General features: G+C 71.5%; 5 protein-coding genes across 5 annotated transcripts; 2 read left to right on the forward strand and 3 right to left on the reverse strand.

The window, feature by feature from the left end:
• Positions 1-2,895: 2,895 nt before the first annotated feature.
• AURANDRAFT_61206 (hypothetical protein) lies at positions 2,896-4,092 on the forward strand (the record flags this gene model as incomplete). The annotated part of the gene is made up of 1 exon (XM_009034797.1): positions 2,896-4,092. The coding sequence occupies one exon, from the start codon at positions 2,896-2,898 to the stop codon at positions 4,090-4,092; it is 1,197 nt and encodes a 398-aa protein (XP_009033045.1).
• A 103-nt stretch (positions 4,093-4,195) lies between these two features.
• On the reverse strand, positions 4,196-5,960 carry AURANDRAFT_3819 (hypothetical protein; the record flags this gene model as incomplete). The annotated part of the gene is made up of 3 exons (XM_009034588.1): positions 4,196-4,582; positions 5,095-5,115; positions 5,562-5,960. Coding segments are annotated over 3 exons (807 nt in total), but the record flags the coding sequence as incomplete, so codon positions are not given.
• A 1,758-nt stretch (positions 5,961-7,718) lies between these two features.
• On the reverse strand, positions 7,719-9,330 carry AURANDRAFT_70698 (hypothetical protein; the record flags this gene model as incomplete). Its single annotated transcript, XM_009035148.1, has 3 exons — positions 7,719-8,147; positions 8,225-8,447; positions 8,537-9,330. 3 exons carry the CDS (start codon positions 9,262-9,264, stop codon positions 7,881-7,883), a joined length of 1,218 nt encoding a protein of 405 aa, XP_009033396.1.
• Positions 9,331-10,257: 927 nt separating this feature from the next.
• On the reverse strand, positions 10,258-10,938 carry AURANDRAFT_20258 (hypothetical protein; the record flags this gene model as incomplete). The annotated part of the gene is made up of 1 exon (XM_009035147.1): positions 10,258-10,938. One exon carries the CDS (start codon positions 10,936-10,938, stop codon positions 10,258-10,260), a length of 681 nt encoding a protein of 226 aa, XP_009033395.1.
• Positions 10,939-23,339: 12,401 nt separating this feature from the next.
• Positions 23,340-24,890, forward strand: AURANDRAFT_20293 (hypothetical protein; the record flags this gene model as incomplete). Its single annotated transcript, XM_009034798.1, has 1 exon — positions 23,340-24,890. The coding sequence occupies one exon, from the start codon at positions 23,340-23,342 to the stop codon at positions 24,888-24,890; it is 1,551 nt and encodes a 516-aa protein (XP_009033046.1).
• Positions 24,891-25,652: the final 762 nt, after the last annotated feature.

A 25,652-nucleotide genomic window follows, 5' to 3' on the forward strand; every position in this document is an offset into this window, starting at 1 on the left:
CGCGCGACGGCGGCTCGTAGCCGTCGCAGGGCGGGTCGCCGAAGACGTCCGGCGCCGCGCCGAGGGCGCCGCGCGCGAGGGGCAGCGCGAAGGGCACGCCCCCTTGCGGGCAGCCGCGGAGGAGCGCCAGGGCCCGGGCGACGAGGCTCCGGTCCGAACACCCCGGCGGCGCGAGGACCGCGGCGGCCGCGGCGCCGCGCGCGGCGAGGGCCGCCGCGGCGCCGACGCAGGCCGCGTCGAGGCGCGAGCCGAGGCCGAGGCCCGCGGCCGCGAGGCGCGCGAGCGTGTCGTCGAGCGCGCGGCCGTCGACGCAGTCCGCGAACGCGTCGCGCGCGCGGACGCACGCGGCCGCGGCCGCCGCGAGCCAGGGCCCGGCGCAGGTCGCCGGCGCCGCGTCGGCGAGGGCCGCGCAGGCCGCGAGGGCGCCGAGGACGCGGCGCCGCTTCCGCGCGACCTTGTCGGCCGCGGCGGCGACGGCGTCTTTCACGCGCGCGTCGTCGCGCGCGTCCGCGGCGGCGCCGCCGCCCTTCTTCGCGGCGATCTCCCGCTTGACCTGCTCGGCCCACTGCTCGTCGTCGGCGCCGTAGAGCTTGGGCCGCCGGCCCGTCTTGACGTCCGCGGCCTTGCCCCTGGCCGCGTCCTTCTTCCCACTTTCCGCGAAGAGCGACGGCGCGTCGGTTTCGCGCGCGACGCGGCCGAGGTAGGCGGCGAGCTCGTCGGCCGTCGGCGCCAGGGCCGGCAACGCCTCGAGCTCCGCGAGGAGGGGGCCGTGGCACGCCGCGCGGACGAGCGCCGCGCCGCCGGGCCGCGGCGCGAGCGCCGCCGCGGCCGCGGCCGCGGCCCGCTGCCGCGCGACGCGCGCGAAGAGGCCCGCGCGCGTGAAGGCCGCGCCCTCGCCGTCGAGGAGCGCCGCCGTCAACGGCGCGCCGTCGCCCGGTGCGACCGGGGCGTCGCGCGGCACCCTCCGGAGCAGCGACGCCGCGTACCGCGGCGAGCAGTCGTTGACGGCGTCGTGGGACGCGAGGAGCGCCGCGAAGACGACGGCGTCGCCGGGCCAGGCGCCGTCCTCGTTCAGGAGGGCCAGCACACCCCGGAGCGCGTCGCGGTAGTTCGGGCGGTGGACGGGCGTCGGCGCGTCGTCGTCGCCGTACGATACCGCGCCGACGGAGACGGCGGGCTTCGCGCGCGCGAGGTCCCAGAGGGCGGCGCAGGCGGCGACCAACGCGCCGCACCGGCCCCGGAGCGCCCCCAGAGCCGCGCAGCGCGGCGCCGCGTGGCGCGCGGTCGCGGCCTTGGCGACGCCGGCCCAGGACGCCGGCTCGAGGCCCGCGGCGGCCCCTAACCGCGCGACGCCGCAGGACGCCCAGAGCGACGCCGGCGCGTCGTTCGTGAAGAGGGGCGTGTCGTCGCCCAGGAGCTTCGCCAGTTCCGCGACGCGCTTCTTCTTCGCGCCCGCGGGCCGGTGCGCGTCCAGCAGCGCGAGCGCGTAGAGGCACGGCGCGGCCTCGGCCGGCGCGGGGCCCTTGCGCTTCTTCGACGTTGCTAACACCTCGAGGGGCGCGGCGATTTGGGCGAGCAGCGCCGGGCCCCAGGGCGTCGGCGCCGGGCCGTCCTTGCCGGAGCGGAACGCGGCGAGTTCGCCGGAGAAGGACCGGCCGAGCCACGCGCACGCGCAGAGCGCGGCCGCCGCGGCGCGGGGCCGGTCCTTGTCCGCGGCCTTGAGCTCCGTAGCGAGCTCCGCCGCGAGGTCGGCGAAGAAGGCGCCGTCGCCGACCGCGGCGACGGCCGCGCCCCAGCCGCCCGCGGCGCGCCACGCGTCGCGCCGCGCGCCGTCGTCGCCGCCCTTGGCCCGCGCGGCGGCGACGACCGCGCGGCAGGCGTCGAGGGCCGCGGCGCCGGCGCCGGCCCAGGCCTCGCCGCGCGTCTCCGCGCCGGCGAGGAGCGCCGCGAGGCCCGCGACGGCGCCGCGCCGCGCGCCGTCGCCGCCGCCGGGCTTCGCCGCGTCGCGCGCGCCCGCCGCGAGCGCGCCGCAGCAGGCGCCCAACGCCGCGCCGCTCGTCAGGGCCCCGAGCCGCGCGCAGCAGGCCGCCGCCGCGTCGACGGCGCCGTCCTTGCCCGACCGCAGGGCCTTGGCGGCGCCCGCTGCGATGGGCTCCGCCTGCGCGGCGTCGAGCGGCTCGGAGTGTGTAGCTAGTAGTTTTGAGGCATCGACGATGCCGCTTTCTGGCGAGAGCTTGAGCTTCTTCGCGATTGCTGCGAGCGCCTCGTCGCCTCCGGAGCTCGCTGCCATCGTGTGCGCCTCGTCGCCTCCGGAACTCGCTGCCATATCGTGTTAGCGACCCAGTTTTTGCCGGCGCCGCGGCCGATGTTGATGATGTTGCCGCTCGAGCTCTGCGATGCAGCACCGCGCCGCAGCCATGACGCTCTGATGCATCCATGAAGCGGTCCTACGACGCCGTCGCGCCGCCGGCGGCGCGCTACCCCATCGCGCCCGGCGCGCCGCCTCCCGTCTACGACGCCTACGCGCCGGCGAGCGGCGCGAACCCCTGCTTCGAGTTCCTGCGCAGCGGGTCCTGCCGGAACGGCGACCGGTGCAAGTACGTGCACGGGCCCGCGCCGGAGGACGGCCGGTTGCCCAAGGACGGCCGGTGCCACGCGCACTTCTACCTCGGCGGCTGCCACCGCGGCGAGGCGTGCCGCTACTCGCACGGCGGCGACCACGTCGGCGCCTTCGCGATCCAGGCCGAGTCGGTCCGGGAGACGCTCGAGGCCGGCAAGCGCGACCGCGCGCGGCCGCCGCCGCCGCCGCCGGCCGACGGCGACGCGGTCCACGACGACGAGGTCTACCTGCGGAACGTCAACTACCTCTACGGGTCGCAGCAGCTCGCGCGGGTCATGGAGCGGGCCTTCAAGGGCCGCGTGCTCGCCGTGCGCCTCGCGCCCTGCGCGGACCCCGCGCGCGCGCGGGCCGACGGCCACTTCCACGGCGGCAGCTGCTGGGTCCGGTTCGAGCGCGCGGCCGCGGCCCGCGCCGCGAGCCGCGCGGGCGAGATCGATCTCGGCGGCCGCGTCGCGAAGATCTGCCTGTCGCGCATGAAGGCGCCGGACCCGCTCGCGGGCGACCGGCCGGGCCGCGGCGCGGTCTTCGCGCGCCTCAGGGACGCGGCGACGCTCGCGGCCGTCGACGGCGTCGTCGCGGAGCTCCGGCCGCTTTTGGACGCGCGCGAGTACACGCTCGTCTTCGCGGCGTTGGGCCGCGTGCGCGCCGACGGCCGCGTGCGGCCCCTGCTCGACGAGGCGCGGCGCGCGGGCCGCGCGGACGTGATCTGCTACAACGCGGCGATCTCCGCCGCGGGCTCCGCGGGCGACCGCGCGCTCGCCCTCGGCGTCCTCCGGGCGCTCGTCGGCGACCCGGCCGCGGAGCCCGACGCCATCTCCTACAACGCGGCCATCGCGGCCTGCGAGCGCGCGGGCGACTGCGACGGCGCGCTCCGCCTCTTCGCGTCGCTCAAGAGGCGCGGCCTCCGGCCGACGGCCGTGTCCTACAACGCCGTCGTCGCCGCGTGCGCGCGGGGCGGCCGCTGGGCGGCGGCCCTCGAGTGTCTCGGGCGCATGCCCGGCGACGGCGTCCCGCCGGACTCCGTCGTCTACCACGCCGTCGTCGGCGCGTGCGAGGCCGCGGGCGAGGGCGACGCGGCGACCGCCGCCTACGCGGCGGCCCTCGACGGCGGCGCGCTCGACGCGCGCGCGCTCTGGGACGCCGACGGCGCGTTCCTCCTGCCGCGCGTCCAGGGGCCGGACGTCGCGGTCGCGGCCGCGCGGCTCGCGCTCCGCGACGTCGTCGACGAGCCGGAGACGCGGCCCTTCTTCTCGCTCGCGGGCACGGTGGCGGCGCTGGACCCGGAGACGGGCGAGACCTACGACGCCGCCGGCGACGACCTGGTGATCAGGGCCGACTGCGACGCGTCCCTCGCCGCGGTCGCGGACCTCCTCCGCGACGCGTTCCCCCAGCTCGACGCGGCCCCCGCGAAGGGCGCCGTCGCCGTGACCTGGGCGAGCCTCCGCGAGTGGAAACGGACGGCGCCGAGGTAAGGGGTTTTTACGGGTGGTAGTCAGGCCAAGCACGACTCGCCCGCGCGCAAGCGCGGCATCTCGGGCGACGGCGACGGCGTGAAGACTCAGGCTATACTTGCGCGTCGAGGTCCGCGAGGGCCTGTATAGCTGCCTCGTGACCCTTGGCAGCGGCGCGCTCGAACCAGTATCTGGCTTTGCCGAGGTCGACCTCCGTGCCTTCTCCTTGCTCGTAGCAAATGCCAAGGTTGAGCTCTCCAGTGGCATAGCCTTGATCCGCCGCGAGCACGTAACACCGGAACGCTTCTTCATGTTTCTCCTCAGTATCGAGTAAAAACCCTAAACTGGTTTGCGCGGCCGCGTCGCCCCGGTCCGCGGCCGTGCGAAACAGCCGCTCCGCCTTCTTCTTGTCCAGCTTGACGCCGAGCCCATTATTGTAGAAGAGCCCAAGATTATTCATTGCGTTGACATCTCCGAGCTCCACGGCGCGCCGGTAAATCTTCGCGGCTTTCTTATCGGATTTCACGAGGCCGAAGTCACCGCGGCGGTACGCACATCCCAAATGCGAAATCGCTTCCGGCACCTCGTTCTCCACATGGCGGCGCAGACGCGCGAGTCCTTCCGCATTATTTTCTGCGAGCGGTACACGACAGAGGGGACACGCAGTTTTGATCTTGTCCTCGCATGATCGGCAGACCTTTCGGCAGCAGCAGACGCGAAGCACGTTCTTCCCATTCACGTCCCACTCCTCGAGACAGATCGGGCACCGCGACCCAAACCGCGCCGACGCCGGCTCGGGCTCCGGGTTCGCCTCGCGCCGCACGCGAGCGGCCTCGTGTTCCGCCGCGATGCGCGCGCGGACCTCGTCGGCGTGCGACCGCGGCGCGGGGCCGTAGAACACGTCCCGCGGCGGCGACGGCGGGGGCGTCGGCGCCTCGGCGCGGGCCCGGTCGTCACGGATCTTTTTGCACGCCTTCCGGTGGCCCCGGTCGCGCCAGTCGATGCGTTGGCAGTCCGTCGAACAGTAGGCCGTCGTGCCGCACCCTTTACAGGGCCGGGCATCCTTCTTCCCGCAAATCGTGCATATGTTGAGCGCCAGCTTCGTACGGGTTTTTCGCGCCTCGTACTCTCGCTTCTTCTTGATCAATTCCGGGTCCATGGCCTCTGAACGCGCGCGTCCTTGCGTCGCTCCCCAGGCCCGCCTATCGCAAAGGCACAATCGCTCAAAATCTTACCCCAGGCAAGCCACCCCTAGAAGGCGTCCTAGAGCATCGTGTTCATGTCGTTCTCCATTCCCCCCTCGGCGTCGTCGTCGTCCTTGCGCCAGGCGGGCTTCGCGTTGAAGCACGCCAGGCACCAGACCGCGGCGGTCGGCGCAGAAAGGAACGCCGCGGCGACGACGACGCCAAGGCCAAGCACGACTCGCCCGCGCGCAAGCGCGGCATCTCGGTCTCGGACGACGACGCGGCGTACAGATTGTTAGGCTATACTCGCGCGTCGAGGTGTGCGAGGCGCGTTATAGCTAGCTCGTCGCCCTTGGCAGCGGCGCGCTCGAACCAGTATCTGGCTTTGCCGAGGTCGACTTCCGTGCCTCTTCCGACCATGTAGCAGCAGCCAAGGTTGTTCTCTCCAGTGGTATAGCCTTGATCAGCCGAGAGCGCGTAGTACCGGAACGATTCTTCAAATTTCCCCTCAGATTCAAGAAAAAAACCTAAATTGCATTCCGCGACCCCGTCGCCCCGATCTGCGGCCGCGCGAAACAGCTCCTCCGCCTTCTTCTTGTCCAGCTTGACGCCACTTCCGTTGTTGTACAATCTTCCAAGGTTAATGGTCGCGTCCACGTCCCCGAGCTCCACTGCGCGCTTCCAAATTTTCGCGGCTTTCTTATCGGATGTCACCACGCCGTAGAAACCGAAGTTGTACGCACATCCCAAATGCGAAATCGCTTCTGGCACCTCGTTCTCCACATGGCGGCGCAGACGCGCGAGGCTTTCCGCGTCATTTTGTGCGCGCGGTACACGACAGAGGGGACACGCGCCGAAGCCGATCTTCTCCTCGCACGATTGGCAGACCTTTCGGCAGCAACAGATGCAAAGCACGTACGGAGCATTCACGTCCCAGTCCTCCAAACAGATCGGGCACCGCGACCCAAACCGCGCCGACTGTGGCTCCGGCTCCGGGTTCGCCTCGCGGCGCACGCGGGCCGCCTCGTGCTCCGCGGCGATGCGCGCACGGACCTCGTCGGCGTGCGACCGGGGCGCGGGGCCGTAGACCGGGAGCGACGGCGGGGGCGTCGGCGCCTCGGCCCGCGCCGCCTCCGCCGCGCGCTCGTCCCGGATCTTCTTGCACGCCTTCCGGTGGCCTCGGTCGCGCCAATCGATGCGTTGACAATCCGTCGAACAGTACCTGCGGGTCCGTGTCGCGGCGCGATCGCGCGGCGCCCCCGACCGTTCGCGAGCGTCGCGACGGCGCTGGCGCGCACTGTGTCGTCCCGCACGGGCAATTCAGCAAGGTCTTCGGTTTCGCCCCGCAGATGGTGCAGGTCAGGCGGAGCTTGAGCGCTTTCGCCCGGGCCTTGACCTGCTCGAACTCGCGTTGTTTCTTCTCCCACTCCTTCATCGGCTCCCCCGTGCGTACTGATGAGCGGGCGACGAACAGGGAGGCGACAGCGGGGACGAGAGGGCTCAAGAACCGTGAGGCGCCGGCGCGACCCCGATGGACTGCATCGAGCAGCACCTTGACGGCAGATCCCGTCGGATCCGGGGAAGCTCGCGTCAGGCGCGGAGGTCGGGGTTTTACGGATGGCAGGCGCCCGAAAGCTCGCGTGGACGTGGGGGTCGGGGCTTTACAGGTGGCAGGCGTCCTTGCACGCCCGGAAGATCGCGTAGACGTTGCCGCGGTCGTCCTCGGGGCCCGCGACTCGGAGGAGGGGCATGAAGAAGAGCAGCGCCCAGGCGAGGGAGAGCGCGATGGTCAGGACGATGAGCTCGGCCATGCTCGTGAAGAAGGTCAGCTGGCACGCGAGGAGGAACGAGCACGATCCCGCCGTCGTGATCGCGCCCGCGACGACCGTCTCGCCCATCGTGCGCATCGCGTACTCGAACTTGGCCTCGCGGTCGCGCGTGCCGAGCGCGCGCGCGTGGTCGTACATGTGCCCCAAATGGATCGTGTAGTCCACCGCGAGGCCGATGACGATGACTCCCGCGATCGACTCCTTGACGCCGAGGTGCCAGCCCATCGCGTAGCACGCCCCGAGCACGGAGGAGACGATGAAACCGATCGAGGCGATCGCGAAGGTCGCGAGGATCACGTTCTGCGTCGCGAGCACGAGCACGGCGAACGCGACGGGGAACGCGAGCGACAGGCCGAGCAGCAGGCCCTTGACCAGGGCCGTCTGCGTCTTGTACCAGACCCAGGCCTCCGACGAGTGGAACAGGTCGTCGCCGAGGAACTCCGCGCCGCCGGCCCGTTCGACCCGGTCCACGAGGTCGTTGAACTGGCCGAGGCGGCGCTTCTTCTTGTCCATGGCCCCCTCCTCGATGACCGAGAGCTTCGCGTCGACGCGGACGAAGCGCAGCTCGCCGTCGACGAAGCCGATGAGCTCCTTCCAGGACGCGACGACGTTGACCTCGTTCGTCGGCGCCGTCGTCTCGCGAAAGATCGAGAGGCGCGCGTCGAAGGTCTCCGCGCCGAGGTCGTAGGTCGTGGCGCCGTCGTAGGTCGCCGCGTGCCAGGCCTGAAACTCCTCAAGGAAGCACACGGTGCTGCCCGGCCGCGTGAGCGCGCCGCCGTCGGACGTGCGGAGTTGGTCACAAGCATACAGCACCTGCTGCTGCGCCGCGGTCTCGTGGAGCCGGATGGGCGCCGAGTAGTGGACGTCGCCGCGGTGCTTCTCCGGCTCGTAGCGCACGAACTTGGGCCGCGACAGGTGGTCCAGGCCCCAGAGGAGCGACACCGTGGGGTATCGCTGCGCGCGCTGCGCGTCGAAGGAGCCGTCCTCCGTGAGGTCGAGCACGCGCGAGAACATGTGGTCCGGCGGCAGCCACTCCTCCTGGGCGTTCGGCGGCCGGAGCCGCGACGCCGCGACCGAGAGCGCGCAGCCGCCGCAGAGCATCGCGGCGACGAGGCCCAGCGCGACGCGGCGCCGCGAGACGACGCGGAGGTAGGCCTCGACGAAGCGCGTCGAGAGGCTCCGCCCGTCCTTCCGCGCTTCGCAGCGGCGGCTACAGCAGCTCGCCATCCGCGCGCGCGCGGCGCCGCAGCGGCCGGGGCCCGCGCGGTCGCACAGGACCCAGACCGCGGGCGTCACCGTCATGACGAGCCCGTAGTTCATCAAGATCGCGATCGCGGCGAAGACGCCGAAGGTGTGCAGCGGCCTACGAAATGCGTCGGTAACGACTTTTTCGTCGTTTTTCCGGTCAAAATCTCTCGAAAATCGTCGCGGCCGCAGGACGCTGGCGGCGGCATGATCGGCGAGATCGACGTCGCGAGGAACGCGAAGGCCGTCGTGAACGACGTGTTGAAGATGGCCTGGAGCGCGCGCGCGTAGGCGAAGGCGACGCGGCGCCGGAGCACGTCGCCCTCGCCCTCGCCGTCGCGCGGCGGGCACTCCGCGCGCGACTGGTGCCACGCGTCGCTGTAGACGAAGACGTCGTCCGCGCCGATGCCGAGGATGACGAAGATGGCGAGGATCTGCATGGGCGAGAAGTAGGTGATCTGGAGGAAGACGCGGTAGACGAAGAGGCTCAGCGGCATCGAGAAGACGATCTGCGCCATCGAGATCGTCGCGACGACCGTCGAGCCGACGTGGACGCGGATCCAGATCCAGACGAAGATCACGGAGAAGACGGCGAAGGCGAGGTCGCTGAAGACGAGGAAGTTCCACTCCTCGTACAGCACGAAGTTGGAGAACCAGAGCACGGACATCTTGGGGTCGCCGGCGCGCGCGTCCTTGTAGTAGGCGCTCCTCATGAAGGACTCCTTCATGTCGAAGCGGTCGAGGAGGTCGTCGCCGGCCTTGACCGCGTCCTCGGAGATGTCGTCGAACTGCGAGTCGCCGAGCGCGCCGATCGCGTCCTCGCCGGGCAGCGGCGTCGCGAAGGCGTAGAAGGACCGCGCGCGGCACGCGTAGCCCGCGCCGTCCCAGGGCCCCGAGTCGAGGAAGATCCCGTAGGCGTCCCGGTCCGCGTACATGCGCGCGGCGACGGCGTCGACGTCCGCCTCGGAGAGCAAGGGGCAGTCGCCGCCCGCGAGCTCCGTGACGTCGGCGGAGTAGAAGAAGCCCGCGAGCGACTGCCGCAGGGGCGCGCACTCCCCGGCGCCGTCGCCGGCGCCGGGCGCCAGGAGGCAGTACTTGTCGTAGTTTCGGCGGAGCAGGAGCTGCTCCGTCTCGCAGATCTCGCGGACGTTCTCCGGCGTGAAGAGGCCGCGGGGCGCGTCGCAGGTGCGCTTGCCCGCGAACGACTTGGTCGTGTAGTAGAAATTCCACCAGTAGGTCGGGTCGGAGCGCTCCGTGAGCCGCGCGTCGTCGACGTCGTCGTCGGCCGCCTCGACCATGTCGCGGCGGATCGTCGCGACCGAGTCCTCGACATTCCAGTCGTATTGCGTCTGTACCGACACCTCGACGCCGACGCCCGCGAGGCCGACGACGACGAGCACGGCGACGGCGAACATGCACGCGAGGATGGCCCGGGGCCGCGCGACGATGACGCCGCTGACGCGTTCGCTCCAGCCCTGGGTGAAATTCGCCCGGAACGACATGCGCTGGCGAAACGACAGGCGCTTCTCGACCGTTTTAGGAAGCGGTTTCGCCTCCTTGGCTTCCTCGTCGACGGACGCGGGCTCCATGATGTGGGTGCGATGAGGGACTCGGTGGGGGTGTGGCGGGAGCGGCGACACGTCGGTGGAGAACTCTGGTCGTTCCACGACTTCGCCGAAGCAATACCCAAGGGAGTAAGGGGCGAGTCGACTCTCCTCGAGGGCGGAGGCGCCGCGCGAGCTGCGACACCGTCAGCGGAGAGAACTTTGCGTTCCTCGGCGACTTCGGCGAACGCCGCGGGCCCAGGCCCTCACAGGCCTCCTCACCCGTAGCACGGCATGCCATACAGCACCCCCTGGCATCCGCACACCACATCGCACCCCTGCCAGGGCGACCCCGCTCTCCTCGTCGTCGCTATCCCGTCCAGCTTAGCCCCAGAACCCCTCGTCGTAGCCCGCGGTGCCGTAGTAGCGGTCGCCGAAGTCGCCGAGGCCCGGGACGATGTACCTCCGCGCGTCGAGGCCCTCGTCCACGGCGCTCGTGACGACGACGACCTTCGGCGCGTGCTTCTTCAGGTTCGCGAGGCCCTCGGGGCAGGAGACGACGTTCGCGAACGTGATCCGCTCCTCGGGCACGCCCGCGTCCTTGAGCACCTTGATGGCCGTGAGCGCGGAGCCGCCCGTCGCGAGCATGGGGTCGCACAGGAGCACGTTCATGGCCTCGATCTTCGGCGGGAGCTTCGAGTACATGAGCACGGGCTGCGCGGTCTCCTCGTCGCGCTGGATGAGGATCTTCGCCGTCTTCGCCCCCGGCACGACGCGGCGCACGGCCTCCTGGAGGATGGCGCCGGAGCGCATGATGTCGACGAGGCAGATGTCGCGCTCGGGCACGACGACGGCGCTGCCGGTCGTCAGCGTGCCGCAGGGCGTCTCGACGGGCACGTCGTAGGCCGTGCCGGGCAGGCGCGCCAGCGCCTCCTCGGCGAGCATGGCGCAGAGCCGGTCGCAGTGCTCGACGTAGGTGCGCTGCGGCGTCGACTTGCGCCGGATCGTCGTGAGCAGGGCCTTCATGGCCAGGCTGTCGAGCACGACGGCGTTCGAGTGGGCCATAATGCTGAGTTCTTGTCGCCGATTCTTGTGGCAATAAACGCTAATTGAAGTTTATATCCAAAAACGCCCTCAAGAAAGCTCTCTCGCGTGAAAAACCGACAGGCTCTGCTTCGCGCCGGCGGCTTGTCGGTCCGGCCGCCCCCCCGGGGCCGGGCCCGCGCGATGGACCAGCCCAAGAGCGAGCGGCGGGCCATGGAGCTGGAGGTGGTCAACGTCGCGAGCGTCGAGTTCACGAAGAAGATCCAGCGCGAGCGGACGCGCAAGCACCACCTCGACGAGAAGCTCCAGCGCGTCAAGCAGCAGATCCAGGCGCGGCAGCGCGAGCTGCTCCACAGCCGGAAGAAGGTGCAGTGCCACAAGGGCAGCGGCGTCCAGCAGCTCGAGAAGCGGCTCCAGGCGCTGCGGACGAAATACAGCGTCGCGACGACGGGCAACGTCAAGCTCCGGGAGCGCGTGGACCACCTGCGCAAGGAGAAGGAGAGCGCGCGCCAGGTCCACGAGCAGCGCACGCGCGAGCTCCGCCACGCTACCGTGGCCTTCGAGACCCTCAAGAAGGCCGTGTTCTCGAAGCAGATGGAGACGCACACGCTCATCGGCCAGCTCGACGCGCTGAAGATCTCGACGTTGGAGGACATCCACGCGTCGACGGGCAAGTTCGAGGGCGCCCTCGAGATGGCCCTGGACAAGCCCCGGGCGCGGCCCAAGGACCGCGGCGCGCACGAGCCGTCCGTCGACGAGGCGTCCGCGGCCGCGGGCGCGACGGTGGACCGGTCCGCGCTCGACACGGCGCAGAAGGACCTGCTGCTGAGCCAGTACATGGTCCACGAGAAGGCGACGGAGCTCCAGAAGCTCATCGACGACCACGTCGCCGTGAAGCTCGCCATGGAGACGATGCACAGCCTCCGCGACGAGCGCGGCCCCGCGTGGAAATCAACCGCCGGTTCGGGACGTCCCGACCAAACTTTGAAATGCTCTCGCTCGGCCAAATCGAAGTCGATTCGGCTGATTTTTGGACGAATCGATCGTTCTCGTCGAGTTCTCGAAGCAGAGCCGAAGCGCTTGTATCGAACTCTTCGAATACATTGACGTCGTGTTTCATATGTTTGTTTCCCGCCCAGGTGCGGCCTGTCCGACGACCGCGAGGTCATCGCGGAGTTCGAGGCCACGGAGGAGGCGAACTACACGGAGTGCAAGATGGTCAACACGTTGTTACGCGAGGAGGCCATGCTCGTCAAGGAGCAGTCGATCCTCGTGGACCTCAACGTCAAGTCGCGCGAGACGCGGCGGCGGAGGAAGGCGCGGCCCGCGGCCGGCGACGGCGACGCCGCCGCGCCCGAGGACCCGCGCGACGCCGCGGGCGACCCGGGCGCCGCCGAGGAGGCGGCGAGCGACGACGACGACGACGACGCGCACCGCGCGCTCGCGGACATCGAGGCGCGGCGCGCGGAGCTCGAGGGCGCGTTCCAGGAGAACGAGGCGACGATCGGCGGCGTCCAGGGCATCATGGCGTCCCTCGCCGCGACGCTGGCCAACAAGACGTCGAAGAAGGAGGAGAAGGAGGTCTACTTCACGCACGCCACGGTCATGGAGGCTCTCAGCCAGATCGAGGACCGCGTCGACCTCATCGTCCGCATGACGTCCATCGCGAGCCCGTCGGACGACGGCGAGCCGTCGCCGAGCCGCGGGGGCGCGACGGGCGTGCTGCCGTCGCTCCAGACGGCGGCGAGCTCCCGCGCGTCGAAGAACGCGAGCCCGGGCCAGCCGCCGGGCGAGAAGAAGGGCCGCCGCGCGTCCGTCGCGAAATTCTCCGTGATGACGAAATCCGCGGCGCCGGGCACGAAGCAGCCCTTCTTCTGGCCCCCCGCGCCGACGGCCGAGTCCGACGACGAGGACAACGTCGACCGCCCCTTCTCCCTCAAGCAGCTCCGCACGAAGGCCATCAAGTCCGAGCACCACGGCGACGTCCGGGAGGCCTTCGAACACGAGAAGCACGCGAAGATGGCCCACGGCCTCCACCCGGACCTCGCCGACCTCGGCCTCAACATCTCCCTCCCGGCGAACTGAGCGCGGGGGGGCGTAAGCCGGTCCGGGGTGAATATCCGAGGGGCGAGACCGTGACTTAGACCATGCGCGGGGGGGCGTAAGCCGGTCCGGAGGGCGCGCGGGCGGCGTCGGGGTGCATATCCGAGGGGCGAGACTCCGTTACGGCTCTCCTAGATGAGCGCGTCGAGGACGCGGGGGTCGAAGTCCGCGTGGAAGGCCGCGAGCCTCGCCCGCGCGGCCTCGGGCGGACCCACGCCCTCGAGGGCCTCGAGGAAGGCGGCGCCCTTGGGGTGGGGCCGCGGGCTCTTCGGTTCGACGCGGCCGTTCAGGTCCGGCGTCTTGGGCTTCCGGACGTACGTCAGATTCAGGAAGCTCCAGAGCCGCGGCCCCATGCGCGTCCTCCGCAGCTCCGTCGACGTCACGGCGTGGACGTGCTTGTCGCCGAGGGCGCGGCGCCAGCGGGCCTCGAAGTAGTGACTGAGGCCCGGCACGACGCGCGCGAGGTGGCCGCAGGGGTAGTGCGGCGGCGACGTCGAGAGCTGGTTCGCGAGCTCCGCGTCGCAGTCGTGGCGGCCCCAGCGCTGGCCGTCGAGCCACTGGGCCCAGTAGCCGCGGCAGGCGAGGAGCGCCGCCGTCTGGTTGCCCACGAGGTCGACGAACCGCGCCGGGCTCGGGTCGCAGCGCGGGTTGAAGCTGCCGAAGTACTTGTACTCGCTCCAGAGCCGCTCGAGGGGCTCGCGGTGGAGGACGATGGCCCGCGGCCGGAAGGTCCGCGCCATGAGCTGCGCGCGGTGGTCCAGGCCCAGCGGGCCGGGGCAGAAGAGGTTGTACGTCGCCGCCTCGAGCGTCATGAGCGGCTCCCGGATCGCGTTGCCCTTGCGCTCGAGCGTGGCCGCGAGGTTCTCGCCGACCTTCTCCTCGTAGAGCCGCGCCGTCTTCTCCGTGAGCTCGCAGACCCGCTTGTTCTCCTTGGGGCCGGGAGGCAGGATCGCGCGGTGCTTGACGAGGAACTCGAAGAGGGCCGTCGTGCCCGTCCGCGCGGCGCCGAGCACGAGCACGCGCGGGAAGCAGACGACCTGGTCGACGTGGGTCGGCGGCGGCGCGGCGGTCTGGGGGACGACGGCGTGGCTCGCCGCGTCGTAGGCGAGCTTCGGCGCGCCGCTCGGCGCCGGCGCCGGCACGCGGACGACGCGGCAGCTCGTCGTCGCCCGCACTTCCTCCGGGTCGACGAGGGCCGACGCCGCGGCGGCGAGCAGCAGCAGGCGGCGCATCGCGTACCTTCGCTTGGGGCAGCCTCGCATCGCGACTTGTGTCGACTTGTCAACCGACACGTTTCCCGGGCAACATTGACCCACAGCGCCTGCGGCTAAAGTCTGGACGCTGCCCTCCACTGGGCTGAGACCACGGCAAAAGTCTGATGGCCGCTCCGCGCCGCCGCTTGTCCCAGCTCGTGGAGGATCCGAAGCACATGCGCGCCATGGTGGAGAAATTCAACTACGTCGACGCGAACCACGACGGCTCCATCTCCATCGACGAGCTCAAAGAGGTGTATAAAATGTTCGATCCCGAGTACGACGAGGCCAAGGTCGCCGCCGACTTTGAGAAATTCGACGCGGACCACAACGGCAAGGTCTCCATGGCTGAGTTCCTCCGGGCCGAGGGCATCGACGTGAGCAAGTTCGACGCCGCGGAGCTCGAGCGGGCGCGCGTCGACGAGCTCGAGGCGGAGCAGGAGGCGCTCCGCCGGGGCGTCGCCGCCGTCGAGATCGTCCCGGGCGGCATGGAGTCGCAGGAGGTCGGCGTCGAGGCGTCCTGCGTCAGCGCCGTCGGCGTCGAGGGCTACGGCCAGGCCGTCGACGCCGTCGCGGCCGTCGCGGAGTGCGTCGCCGTCGAGGGCGACTACGTCCTCGCGGGCGAGGCCGTCGCCGTCGAGGCCGTCCCCATGTGACGGGGCGCGCGCGCGCGCGCCGCCTACTGTACCTGCTCCTACTTACCGGTCCTTCTTCGTCGTGCCGTCGGCGCGCGGCCGGACGGGCGTCGGCGGCGTCTCGCCGGGCAGCGGCGACCGCGCGTCGCGGTACGCGTCGGCGGCGCGCCGCAGGGCCGGGAGGGCCCGGTAGCGGTAGCCGAGGTAGGCGAGCACGACCAGGCGCGCGACGGTCTCGTTCGGGACGCGCCGCAGGACGTAGGCGCACGCGACGTTCGGCAGGGCGGCCTTGAGGACGACGGGCCCCGCGGCGCGCCGCGCCTCGAGTAACTCGGCGCGCATCGTCCGCGCGGAGAGCGCGAGGTCGCCGCGGTGGAAGCAGTCCTGGAGCGTCGTCGCGTAGTTCGTGAGCCGCCGCAGGTCCGAGCCGCCGTCGACGACGAGCCAGGTGAGGAGCGAGGCGAGCCAGAGAGCGCCGTCGCGCGTCGAGAGATGGATGAAGACGACCTTCCGCAGCTTGTAGAGCGCGCTCGAGAGCGCGAGCGCGGCGTCGAAGTAGGGCGACGTCGCCGCGCGGAACGCGAGGTCGCGCCAGGACAGCTGGATCGCCGCGAGCGACGCGAAAAACGTGAGCGAGTGGCGCCAGCCCTGGAATATGACGGGCGTCGACCGCGTCAGGAGGCTGACGACGGTCGCGGGGCCGAACTTGTTGAGCAGGTTGAGGACGACGATGGAGCCCGCGGACAGCAGGTTGGCCGCGCGGCCCTTCTTGAGCTGCGCCGCGACGTGGTAGAGGCTGCCCCGCCGCGCGGTCGGCGGCCGGTTGTCCATCCTCGCGAGTTTCACGGGCCGCTGCTTCCGGAAGCAGCGGCACCCGTCGATGGAGTCGAAGATGGACACGAGCTTGCCGTTGGACGAGCCGAGGCCGCCGTCGAGCAGGTCGACCATCGTCGCCAGCCAGACCGACGCCGCGCCGGCGAGGAGCAGCGCGTGCGCGACCCAGGCGCCCGGCTCCGTCGTGTCGAGGGCGGCCGGGCGCGACGGCGCCATCGGCGAGGAGCGCGCCGCCGTCGTCTGCTCCGTCGTGTCGAGGGTGGCCGGGCGCGACGGCGCCATCGGCGAGGAGCGGCGCTCCGCCGTCGTCTGCTCCGTCGCGTCCACGGCTGCCGGGCGCGAAGCCATCAAAGAAGAGTCGCAGCTCGTCTCCGAATCAGAAGTCCGGCAGCCCTGAATGTTCAACATGACATAAACATTGACTCAATCCCATTTATCGCAAGCATGAGCCAATTTAAGAAGCGCAGCGCGGATGGAGCAAGCAAGGAGGCCGCGAAAGAGGAGGAGACCGCGAGCAAGACATTGCGCCTAAAAATCAAGAACGTGTCCTTCGCCGCCAGCGACGACGACGTGCGCCGCTGGCTCGGGGGCATCGACGTGCGGTCGCTCGACGTCCCCCGGCGGCCCAACGGCAAGGGCCGCGGCCACGCCGTCGTCGCCGTCGCGTCGCCGGAGGCGGAGGCGAAGCTGCTGTCGCGCGACGGCGCGGCGCTGCTCGGCCGCGCCGTCGAGGTCCGCCGCTTCGCGGAGACGCCGAAGCGGGACGGCGGCGGCGTCGAGGCGCCCGGCGTCTTCGGCGTCAAACTCCGCGGCCGCACGGTGCGGCTCCCCTTCGGCGCGGCGGACCCGTCGCTCGCCGACGCGTCCAAGGAGGCCATCAACGCGCTCGACGCGTTCGACGCGACGTCCGTCCGCGCGGCCGCCGGGGGCGAGGCGGCGCGGGCCGTCGAGGTCGTCCACGCGACGACGGCGGACGGCGTCGACCGCGGCGTCGCGAGCCTGCGGGCCAAGCTCGCGGCGGGCGACGGCGCCGTGGCGACGGCCGACGGCGGGTCCTTCGACGTCCTCGGCTTCGACACGGAGACGAAGCCCGTGTTCCGCAAGGGCCAGGCGCCGAACACGGTCTGCCTCGTCCAGCTCGCGACGCGGTCGCTCGTCGTCCTCTTCCGCCTGTCGCGCCTCGCCGGCGCGGCCCTGCCGGCGTCGCTGCGGGCTCTGCTCGAGGACCCGGCGATCCTGCTCGTCGGCGTCGGCTGCTCCGGCGACGAGGCGTCGCTCCGGAAGCGGTGCCCGGACCTGGACTGCGGCGGCACGCTCTTCGACCTCGAGAAGCTCGCGAAGAGCAAGTACCCGAGCCTCCGCGCCTGCGGCCTCCGGGGCCTCGTCGGGTCCTGCGCGAACATGCGGCTCTCCAAGGCGCAGAACACGGCGAACTGGGAGCTCGCCGAGTACACGCCGGCGATGGCCAAGTACGCCGCCAACGACGCCGCCGCCGGGCTCTTCATCCTCGACGTCCTCCTCGCGCCGTAATTTTAGGTGGCGAATCCGAGGACGCGCGCCTCCCGGGGGAACGCGCGCGCGAGGAACGCGAGGGGCCCCGCCGCCGGCGCCGGCGCGCCGCCGTCGGCGTACGCGTAGGCGACGCCGACGGCCGCGAGGGCGACGAAGGGCGCCAGACCCATCGCCGCGGAGCCGCCGCCCTCGTCCATCTCCGCCTCCGAGGGCCCCCGGCCCGCGTTCGTCTCCGCGGTCGCCTGCTCGACGGCCTCGACGTACTGCGCCGCCTTGATGCCGAAGAGCTGCTCCGCCTTCTTCGCCTTCTCCGCGAGCTTCTCCTGGTTGATGACGAGCGGCTTCTCCGGGGGCGCGGCGGCCGCGGCGGCCGCCGCGTCCGCGCGCCGCGCGGGCCGCGCGGGCTCCGGCTCGCCCTTGGCGGCCGCGGCGGCGCAGGCCTCCTTGTAGCGCTTCAGCTCGTCGCGGTTGCCGTCGCTGTACTCAAAATCGAAGGGCTCGCCGGGGAACAGCGCCAGGGACACGCAGATGACGACGCCGGCGCAGAGACCCACGAGGATGCTATGCTTCGTGGAGTCGGGCAGGGTTTCGAAGAACGTCGCGAAGGTCGCCTTGACGGCGCCGACGCACCACAGGACCGTGGCCATCGCACGCGTCGCGCGCACCGGCGACCCTGCCTCTTCAAGATCGAGCAAAAGGTCAAAGGTGCCACTCCGGAGCGCGAGTCGACGGCCTCGAAGAAGGCGTCGAGCTCCGCATCGCTCAGGGACGTGCCCGCCTTACGGCGGCGGCCGCTCGAGCCGCGCGACGCGCCGAGGCCGTCCCGCCGGTGAGCCCTCCCGGCGGCGAGAGCGCCGGCGAGCGTGTGCTCCGTCGCGGTGGCCGCGCGGCTGCGGGTCGCCGAGCTCGAGCTGCTGCGGTACCCGTAGAGCCAGCGGCTCGTCGTCGCGCAGCTCGTGGGCGCGCCGTCGCGTCCGTGAAGGCCGCCGACGACGTCGAGGTCCGCGTCGCCGTCGGAGTCCGTCGCGCAGGTCGTGTACGCGCCGTCGGCTTCGTCGGAGATGACGCTCTCCTCGAAGGTCCGCCCCTCCCCTCCTTCTCGTCCCAGCTGAGCTTCGAGACGTCGCGGACCGAGAGCAACTCGACGTCACCGTCGCCGCCCGCGTCGAGCACGACGACCTCGCGCGGCTGGCTCAGCTCCGTGCCGACGGCTCGCGGCGCGAATCCACACGTAGACGGGGCTGCACCGTGGCGGTCGCCTGGTGGCCGCCGCGTCCGAGCGCGCCGTCTCGGCGGAGCTCGAGCCGCGACGTCCGGGCGGAGCTCGAGCGCCGCGGCGTCCGTCGTCGAGCGGTCGGAGTCGAGTCCTGCGAAATCTCATTGACCGCGGGGTGCGTGGCCTGGGAGCGCGCCGCGATGGCCTCCCGCTCCTCGCCGACGACGACGTTGCGGCACGGCATCGGCGCCGCTGCCGCGCCTGCTGGGTAGGGTGAAAACCGCCGCCCAGCTCGCGGCGCAGCTCGCGGCGCTCGTCGCGCGCGCGCTCGTCGCGCGCGCGCTCGTCGCGCGCGCGCTCGTCGGCGACGCAGCCGACGCGCTGGAGCACCGCGAGCACGCCGCACCCGACCCGTTCAAAGTCGGGCAGCCCTCTCATCGATCGAAAATCCAATGGCTCGCTTCAATTTATTCGCAAAGCGTCGTTGAGCCTCGATTGCACACCACGGGTCGCAACTCGTGAAGACGTTGGCCTCGGCGGTGCTCGATGCGACGCGCCGTCGTGCTGCTGCTCGCCGCGTCGACGCTCCTGGGCTCAGCCACGGCCGCCTCCGCCGCCCCCGTCGCCCTCCTGAAGGCCATGGTCGACGACATGGACGAGACCAACGACCATTCGTTGTTGCCGGCGACGAGTCGCTTCCCCGGCGTCACGCCGTTGGAAGCGGCCGCCCTGGCGCACGTCACCTGCAAGCCCGAGGGCCGCGTCCACAACCTGACGCTCGAGCTCCCGGCGGGCGCCGAGTACGCGGAGCCGCTTTACGTAGACGCGTACCTCCTGGGTTTGTACCGCGAGGAGCCGCACATGCTGAAGCTCCTCGCGACGCACTTCCGCGACGAACGCGCTATCCTAGTGACGGACCCGCGGACGTGTGCGCCCGGCGCCCCGCGGAAACGGCGCGCGCGCGGTCGCGCCGCGGTCGCGAGGGATTCGCGAGCCCCTCGCCCCGGGATCGGATCGCTCGCGCGGACGCTCGCGTGGCGATTTTCGACGGACGTTCAACTCCGCGTGTACCACAGGTACGGCACGCCGATCACGCGCGAGACGAAGGGCTGGACCGTCTACGACCTCGCGCTGCGGTTCGCGAGCCGCGACGAGGTCGCGGCGTTGCTTCGCCGCGAGTTTAGGAGCGCGCGCGTCAAGGAGGCGCTCAGAAAGCACCACGAGAACCTCGTCCGCCTCGGCATCACAGGAGCGCACTACTGGCACTACATCGGCTGCGCGCTCAGCGCCTACGAGCGACTTCTAATCCACCTGTCCGGCGCAGGGCAGGAAAAGAGAGCGAAATTCCCAACTTCAAAGGCTCCGATCTCGGCCGTTTTCCACTCGTTTCGGCTGATTTTTGGACGAGCGATCATCTCTCGGAACGGTCTCGAAGCATGGATGCTTTTTCAGGACCGCGCGCGCGCGGAACACTCATGTTGAAGCGACGTTGAATCACCCTTTTGCTGCCCAGGTCCGGCGTCGAGGGCTTCCTCATCTCGCTGGTCATGATCGAGCCGGCGCTCGAGGCCACGAAGCGCCTCGTGCACGTCGCCCTCGTCTTCCCCCAGAGCCAGACCAAGACCTACCAGTGGGCGCGGACCCGTGTCTTGTATTTTTTCTCGCAGCGCGCGAACAACCGCGCGTTCCCGTAGGAGATGCTGGGCGGCCAGAGCTTCCACGCGGGCCGCGGCGGCCTCACGATCAACGAGGGCCACACGGGCGCCTCGCGCTACACGACGCACGACGGCAAGGGCCAGCTCGCGCTGCGCGTGCTCCTGTCCGAGAAGCACCAGCAGGGCGAGCTGTGCGGCGGCGCGGCCGTCGACTACCTCGCGGACCACGACAACGTCGGTCTCTCCGCGGGCCTCAAGGCCTTCTTGATGCAGCCGTTTTGGTTCGACGTGCTCGAGGGCGAGGACCCACTCAAAACGAAGGTTCGGTACCTCCACGAGCTCATGTCCGCGCGCGGCGGCGACGCGCGCGCCAAAATCGTCTACGACCTGCGGGCTCGCCTCGCGGACGAGCTCGGCGTCCGCCTCTACCTCGACAACAACGGCAGCGGCCGGAGCTACTGGGCCTTCCCGCACGACCACGCGGCCGCCGAGGCCGCGGCGCGCGCCAAGGAGGCGGGCACGTCGGTGGCCGCGGCCCTGGAAGGGGTCCGCGACGCTTTCGAGGTCGTCGCGGACTACCGCGACCCGCAGCTCGACGACGACGAGGACCTGGCGGTGCGGGTCCGGCGCTACACGCGCGACTCGCGCTTCAAGTCCGTGGCCGAGTCCGGCCTCGGGTCGCCGGCGGACAAGCAAGGCGCGCGGGACCGCGCGCGACAGAAGGCCAAGCGCGCCGAGGACCCGGACGCCTGGGCCGAGAAGCGCCGCGCGGACCAGGCGAAGAGCAAGGCGAAGAAGAAGCGCGAGCGCGCCGCCGCCGCCGAGGCCGACGTCGCCGCCGCCACGGCCGTCGTCGACGCCGAGGCGCACGAGCGCCGCCAGGCCGCGGAGAAGGAGGCCGCGGAGCGCGACGGCCGCGCCGCCGCCGCGCTGGAGGTCGAGGCCGCGTTGGCCGCGGCCGCGGCCCAGCGCGAGCGCGACGCCGTGGCCGCGGCCAAGGCCGCAGACGCGGCCGTCGGCGACGCCGCCGCCGCGGCCCTCGCCGCCGCCCAGGCCCTCGTCTCCCAGGCCGAGGCCGGCAGCGCCGCGACCGCCGAGCGCGACCGGCGCGCCGCCGCGGCGTCCGCGGCGGCCGACGTCAAGCGCGCCGACGCCGCCGCCGCCACCGTCGCGGCCGGCGAGCGCGACCGGCGCGCCGCCGAGGCCCTCGCGTCCGCCAAGACCGCGCGCCTCGCCGCCGTCGCCGCGGCGCCCGCGCCGAAGAAGAAGCCGAACCCGCCGAAGCCGCCGAAGAAGGCCAAGGCCGCGTCCGTCTCTTTGCTTTTGCAAGAGTCGCGGGCCTTGGGCCTCGACCTCGAGTCGCACGAGGACGACGCGCGCTACATCTTCGTCGCGCACGTCCACGACGGCGGCCAGTGCGCCGCGGCCCTCGCGCGGCAGCGCCTCGAGTCCGCGGACTTGCTCGGCGCGCGGCTGGTCCTCGTCAACGGCGAGGCCACGTGGGCGCTCACGCCCGACGTTCTACAACGCACGTTGGCGCGCCAGCGGCCGCTGGACCTGCGGCTGGAGCTGGAGCTGCCGCCGCGGTCGCCGCGGCGCGAGTCGACGCCGCAACAGCCGCTGCCGCTGCCCGCTTCGCTCGCGTTCGCGCCCGCGCTGTCGCCCTACGGCTACCCGCCGGCCGCGCGGAAGATGCAGCCGAAGGCGCTCAAGACGCTCGAGGCCGGCGGCGCCGGCCTCAAGACGGATGGGGACTGGGAGAAGTTCCGCACGGACAACTTCTGCTTCTTCCGCGACTTCACGGTCGAGGGCCTCAAGGAGAAGTACAAGGAGATGGAGTAGGTCTAGGTAGGCGGATCCGCTGCTAGGCCGTGGTTTAAGGAAGCGCGCGCTATCAGGGACCCGCAGGTAAAGCAGCCACCGACGAAGCCGTCGTCGACCTCGTCCACGCGGACGAGTCCCGCGAAGAGGTTGAGGCACGCCGCGGGCACGCCCGCGTCGACCTCCAGGTCGACGTCGCGGGCGCCGGCGCGGCCCGCGAGGAGAGTCGGCAGTAGCGCAACGCCGTCGACCTCGACCTCGCGGCCGCGCAGCTTCCTCGCGCCGCCGCGCCTCCGCGAGAGCGCGTCCGCCGGCCGGTACCCGACGGCGACGTCGGCGAGCCTGCCGACGTGGTCCATGATGTGGCGGCGCGCGACCACGACCAGGGCGGCAACGAACACGTCGTTCTCAAGGCGCAGGGGCAGGCCGCCGCACTCCTCGACGCCGTGGAAGAGCGTCGCGAAGGCCAGGTAGCTGTACGGCCGCGAGCGCGGACCGCGCATGGCATGACGGCGACGTCTTCGAGCACTGCCACGCGTGGTCGTCACGGACCGCATCGCCGCCTCCGCCGCGGTGCGGCGCCAGCTGCAGCGCCGCGAGCCGCGAGCGCGCCGACGCGACGTAGAGGTCGGCCGCGGCCGCGCCGGCGTGCCCGAGCACGGCACGGCATCCCGAGCGTCGCGCGGCGTCGGCGCGCCGCGCGCCGCGCGCCGCTCGTCACGACGCGTCCATGCACGTGTAGAGCGGCGCGAGGTGGCCGCCGAACCTATCGCCGCCGCCTAGCCGAGGCCGAAGCAGAGCACGGCGCCCGCGGCAGCGACTCCGACGCGCGCGCGGCGTCGCCTCGCGCAGCAGATGCGGTACTCGCAGCAGATGCGGTACTCGCAGCAGATCTGACGTTTCATTGCTGTCTGTCGACGCAGCTCTCGACGCTCAGGAGCGCGCATTGGGGCGCGGGAGAGCCGCTTCTCGACCGCTCGGCAACGCTGAACCTACGTTGCCTTCGATTTTGCCCGGGGCATGGCCGCGTGACGGTCGCCACGCGCTGGCGATCTACCCAGCCTTATGTTCGATGCCGCGCGTAGCCCACCCGTCCGGGGGCGCGGTGAATCGACGCGCTTCGTGCCGCAGCAGACGTCGTCACCTCATGCAGTCGGGTGACAGCTCCGGCGGGACGAGCCACCGCGCCGGCGGCCGGACGGGTCGCCGCTGATAAGGGCGCGAAGACCGCCTGCGCGCGATCCGCGCTTGGAAGCCTCGTCCAGCGGAGCGCGTCGCGCCGCTCTAGCCAGGGCCGCCGTTTTGCCCCCGGCGGCGGCTGTAGATCCCTACTCCCGCTGATCGGCGAGGCCAGGGTGTTGGTCGTCTCGCGCGCCACTTTGGAGACGCCGCGATGTCGGACCCGACGGCCGAGGATTTCCTCGTGAACCAGCAGATCAAGGACTTCGCCTTCGACCTCCACGACGCGACGCGGCGGTCCCACCTCGCCGAGGACATCAAGCGCCTCTACACGGTCGAGTTCAAGGAGCTGAGCGAGAAGTACTGCGACAAGCAGCCCTGGCCCGTCGCCGAGGCCATCGCGTCGCAGTGCATCGGCAACGACGGCGCCCCGGACGCCTACTTCCTCTGCGTCTACCGCGAGCTCATGTTCCGCCACATGTTCGCGAAGCTCAAGACGACGCTCGAGGATCGGCTCGCGGCGTGGGCCAACTACCGCGCGCTCTTCGACTTCGTGCTCGCGGGCGACGACGCGGCGACGGAGCTGAGCAGCCAGTGGGTCTTCGACATCCTCCACGAGTTCGTCTACCAGTTCCAGTCGTTCTGCCAGTACCGGACGCAGAACTCGGGCCGGAGCGCCGAGGAGCGGAGCCTGCTCGAGGCGTCCGACGCCTGCTGGCACGCGCCCACCGTGCTGGGCTACCTGCTCCGGCTCGCGGAATTGGGCCGCGCGGCCGACGGCCCCGCGGGCCGCGCGCGCGCGCCGAGCCCGCTCCACTACCAGATGGGCTACTTCGCGACGATCTCCCGGAGCCGCGTCGAGTGCCTCTTGGGCGACTACGAGGCGTCCGTGGCGGCGCTGGGTGCCGTGGACCCCTTCGACGAGGGCGCGGAGTTCGCCAAGATCTTCTCCTGCCGGCTCAACGTGCTCTACCACCTCGGCTACAGCCTCATGATGCTCAAGCGGTACCGCGACGCGCTCGCGACGTTCGACGGCGTGCTCGCGCACCTCGCGCGCCTCGCGAAGCACGGCGGCCTCCAGCGCTTCCCCGCCGCGGACCAAGTCCAAAAAATGAACGACCGCATGCTCGCGCTCTTCGCCATCGCGCTGGCTTTGGCCCCGGGCTTCCCCGTCGACGACGGCGTCGCGGCGGCGATCAAGGACAAGTACGGCGACAAGATGGCGCTCATGGAGCGCGGCGACGCCGCGACCTTCGACAACATGCTCACCTACGCGTCGCCCAAGTTCGTCGTGCCGTCCATCCCCGACTACGGCGCGCCCGTGAACAGCAGCCACGACGCGTACAAGCAGCAGATCCGCCTCTTCAACGACGAGGTGCTCCAGCAGCAGAAGCTGTCCAAGATCCGCTCCTACCTCAAGCTCTACACGTCCATCGGCCTCGACAAGCTCGCGCGCTTCAACGACGAGTCCGTCGCCGCGTTCCGCGCGCAGCTCGTCGGCATCAAGGCCAAGCTCCGCCTCGACGACCGCAAGCCCATCGGCGCCGCGCGCCTCGACGCCGCGGGCGGCGCCGACGACATCCACTTCTACGTCAAGGGCGACATGATCCACGTCGACGAGCCCGCGACCCAGGCCGCGCGCCACGACGACTTCTTCGCGAACCAGATGAAGAAGTACGACGACTACATCGAGGTCGTCAAGGGCCTCGACGCCAAGCCCCCGCCGCCGCCCGCGTCGCCGCGCGCGGCCCAGGACCGCGACTGAGCCGGCGGACGCGATCCCCCCGCCGCCGCGCCCCCCCCCTCGTAACCTCAGCCGAACGTGTTACGCCAGCCGCCGCACTCGTCGTAGAGGAACGCGGACAGCGCCACGGCGGCGTCCGCGCCGTCGGGCACGTCGCTCCAGATCTCCGGCTCGTCGCGCCGGCGCGCCAAAACCTCCGCGCGCGAGAGGCGGCCGTCGAGCTCGACGCGCAGCGGCGGCAGCGGGACCTCGGGCCGCGCGGCCGCGCCGTGCCGCGCGCCGACGAGGCTCCGCGGCGCGCGGAAGTGGCCGCCGCCGCCCTCGCGCCAGTAGGTCATCGCCGCGCCGCTGTCGTAGTCCCGGGCGAGGCGCACGAGCGCGCGCCGCTCCGCGAGCGGCGCGGCGCCCTCGTCCTCGAGCAGCGGCAGGCCGAACGCGAGCGCGCCCGCGTCGTGCGCGACCGCGGCCTCGGCGACGGAGCGCATCGACGCGAGCTCCTCGGGCGACCACGCGAGGCGCTTGTCCGCGAGGCTCCGCCGCGGCACGACGACCGACGGCAGCGACGTCGCGTGGCCGAGGTAGGGGTCCGTGACGGCCAGGCCGAGCCGGAGCGGGTGGCTGTCGAAGGGGCTCACCTGGGCGACGACGCAGAGGATCGTGCGCGTCGGCGGCAGCTTCTCGAAGAGGAGCTTCGGCGCCAGCATCATCGCGTCAGCTGCGACGAGAACGCAGCAGCTGCGTGCGGAGGCGTGCGAGAACGCAGCAGCCGCGTGCGAATGCGTC

This window comes from Aureococcus anophagefferens (genome assembly GCF_000186865.1).
Source record: "Aureococcus anophagefferens unplaced genomic scaffold AURANscaffold_2, whole genome shotgun sequence".
In the NCBI taxonomy this organism is placed as follows: domain Eukaryota; class Pelagophyceae; order Pelagomonadales; family Pelagomonadaceae; genus Aureococcus; species Aureococcus anophagefferens.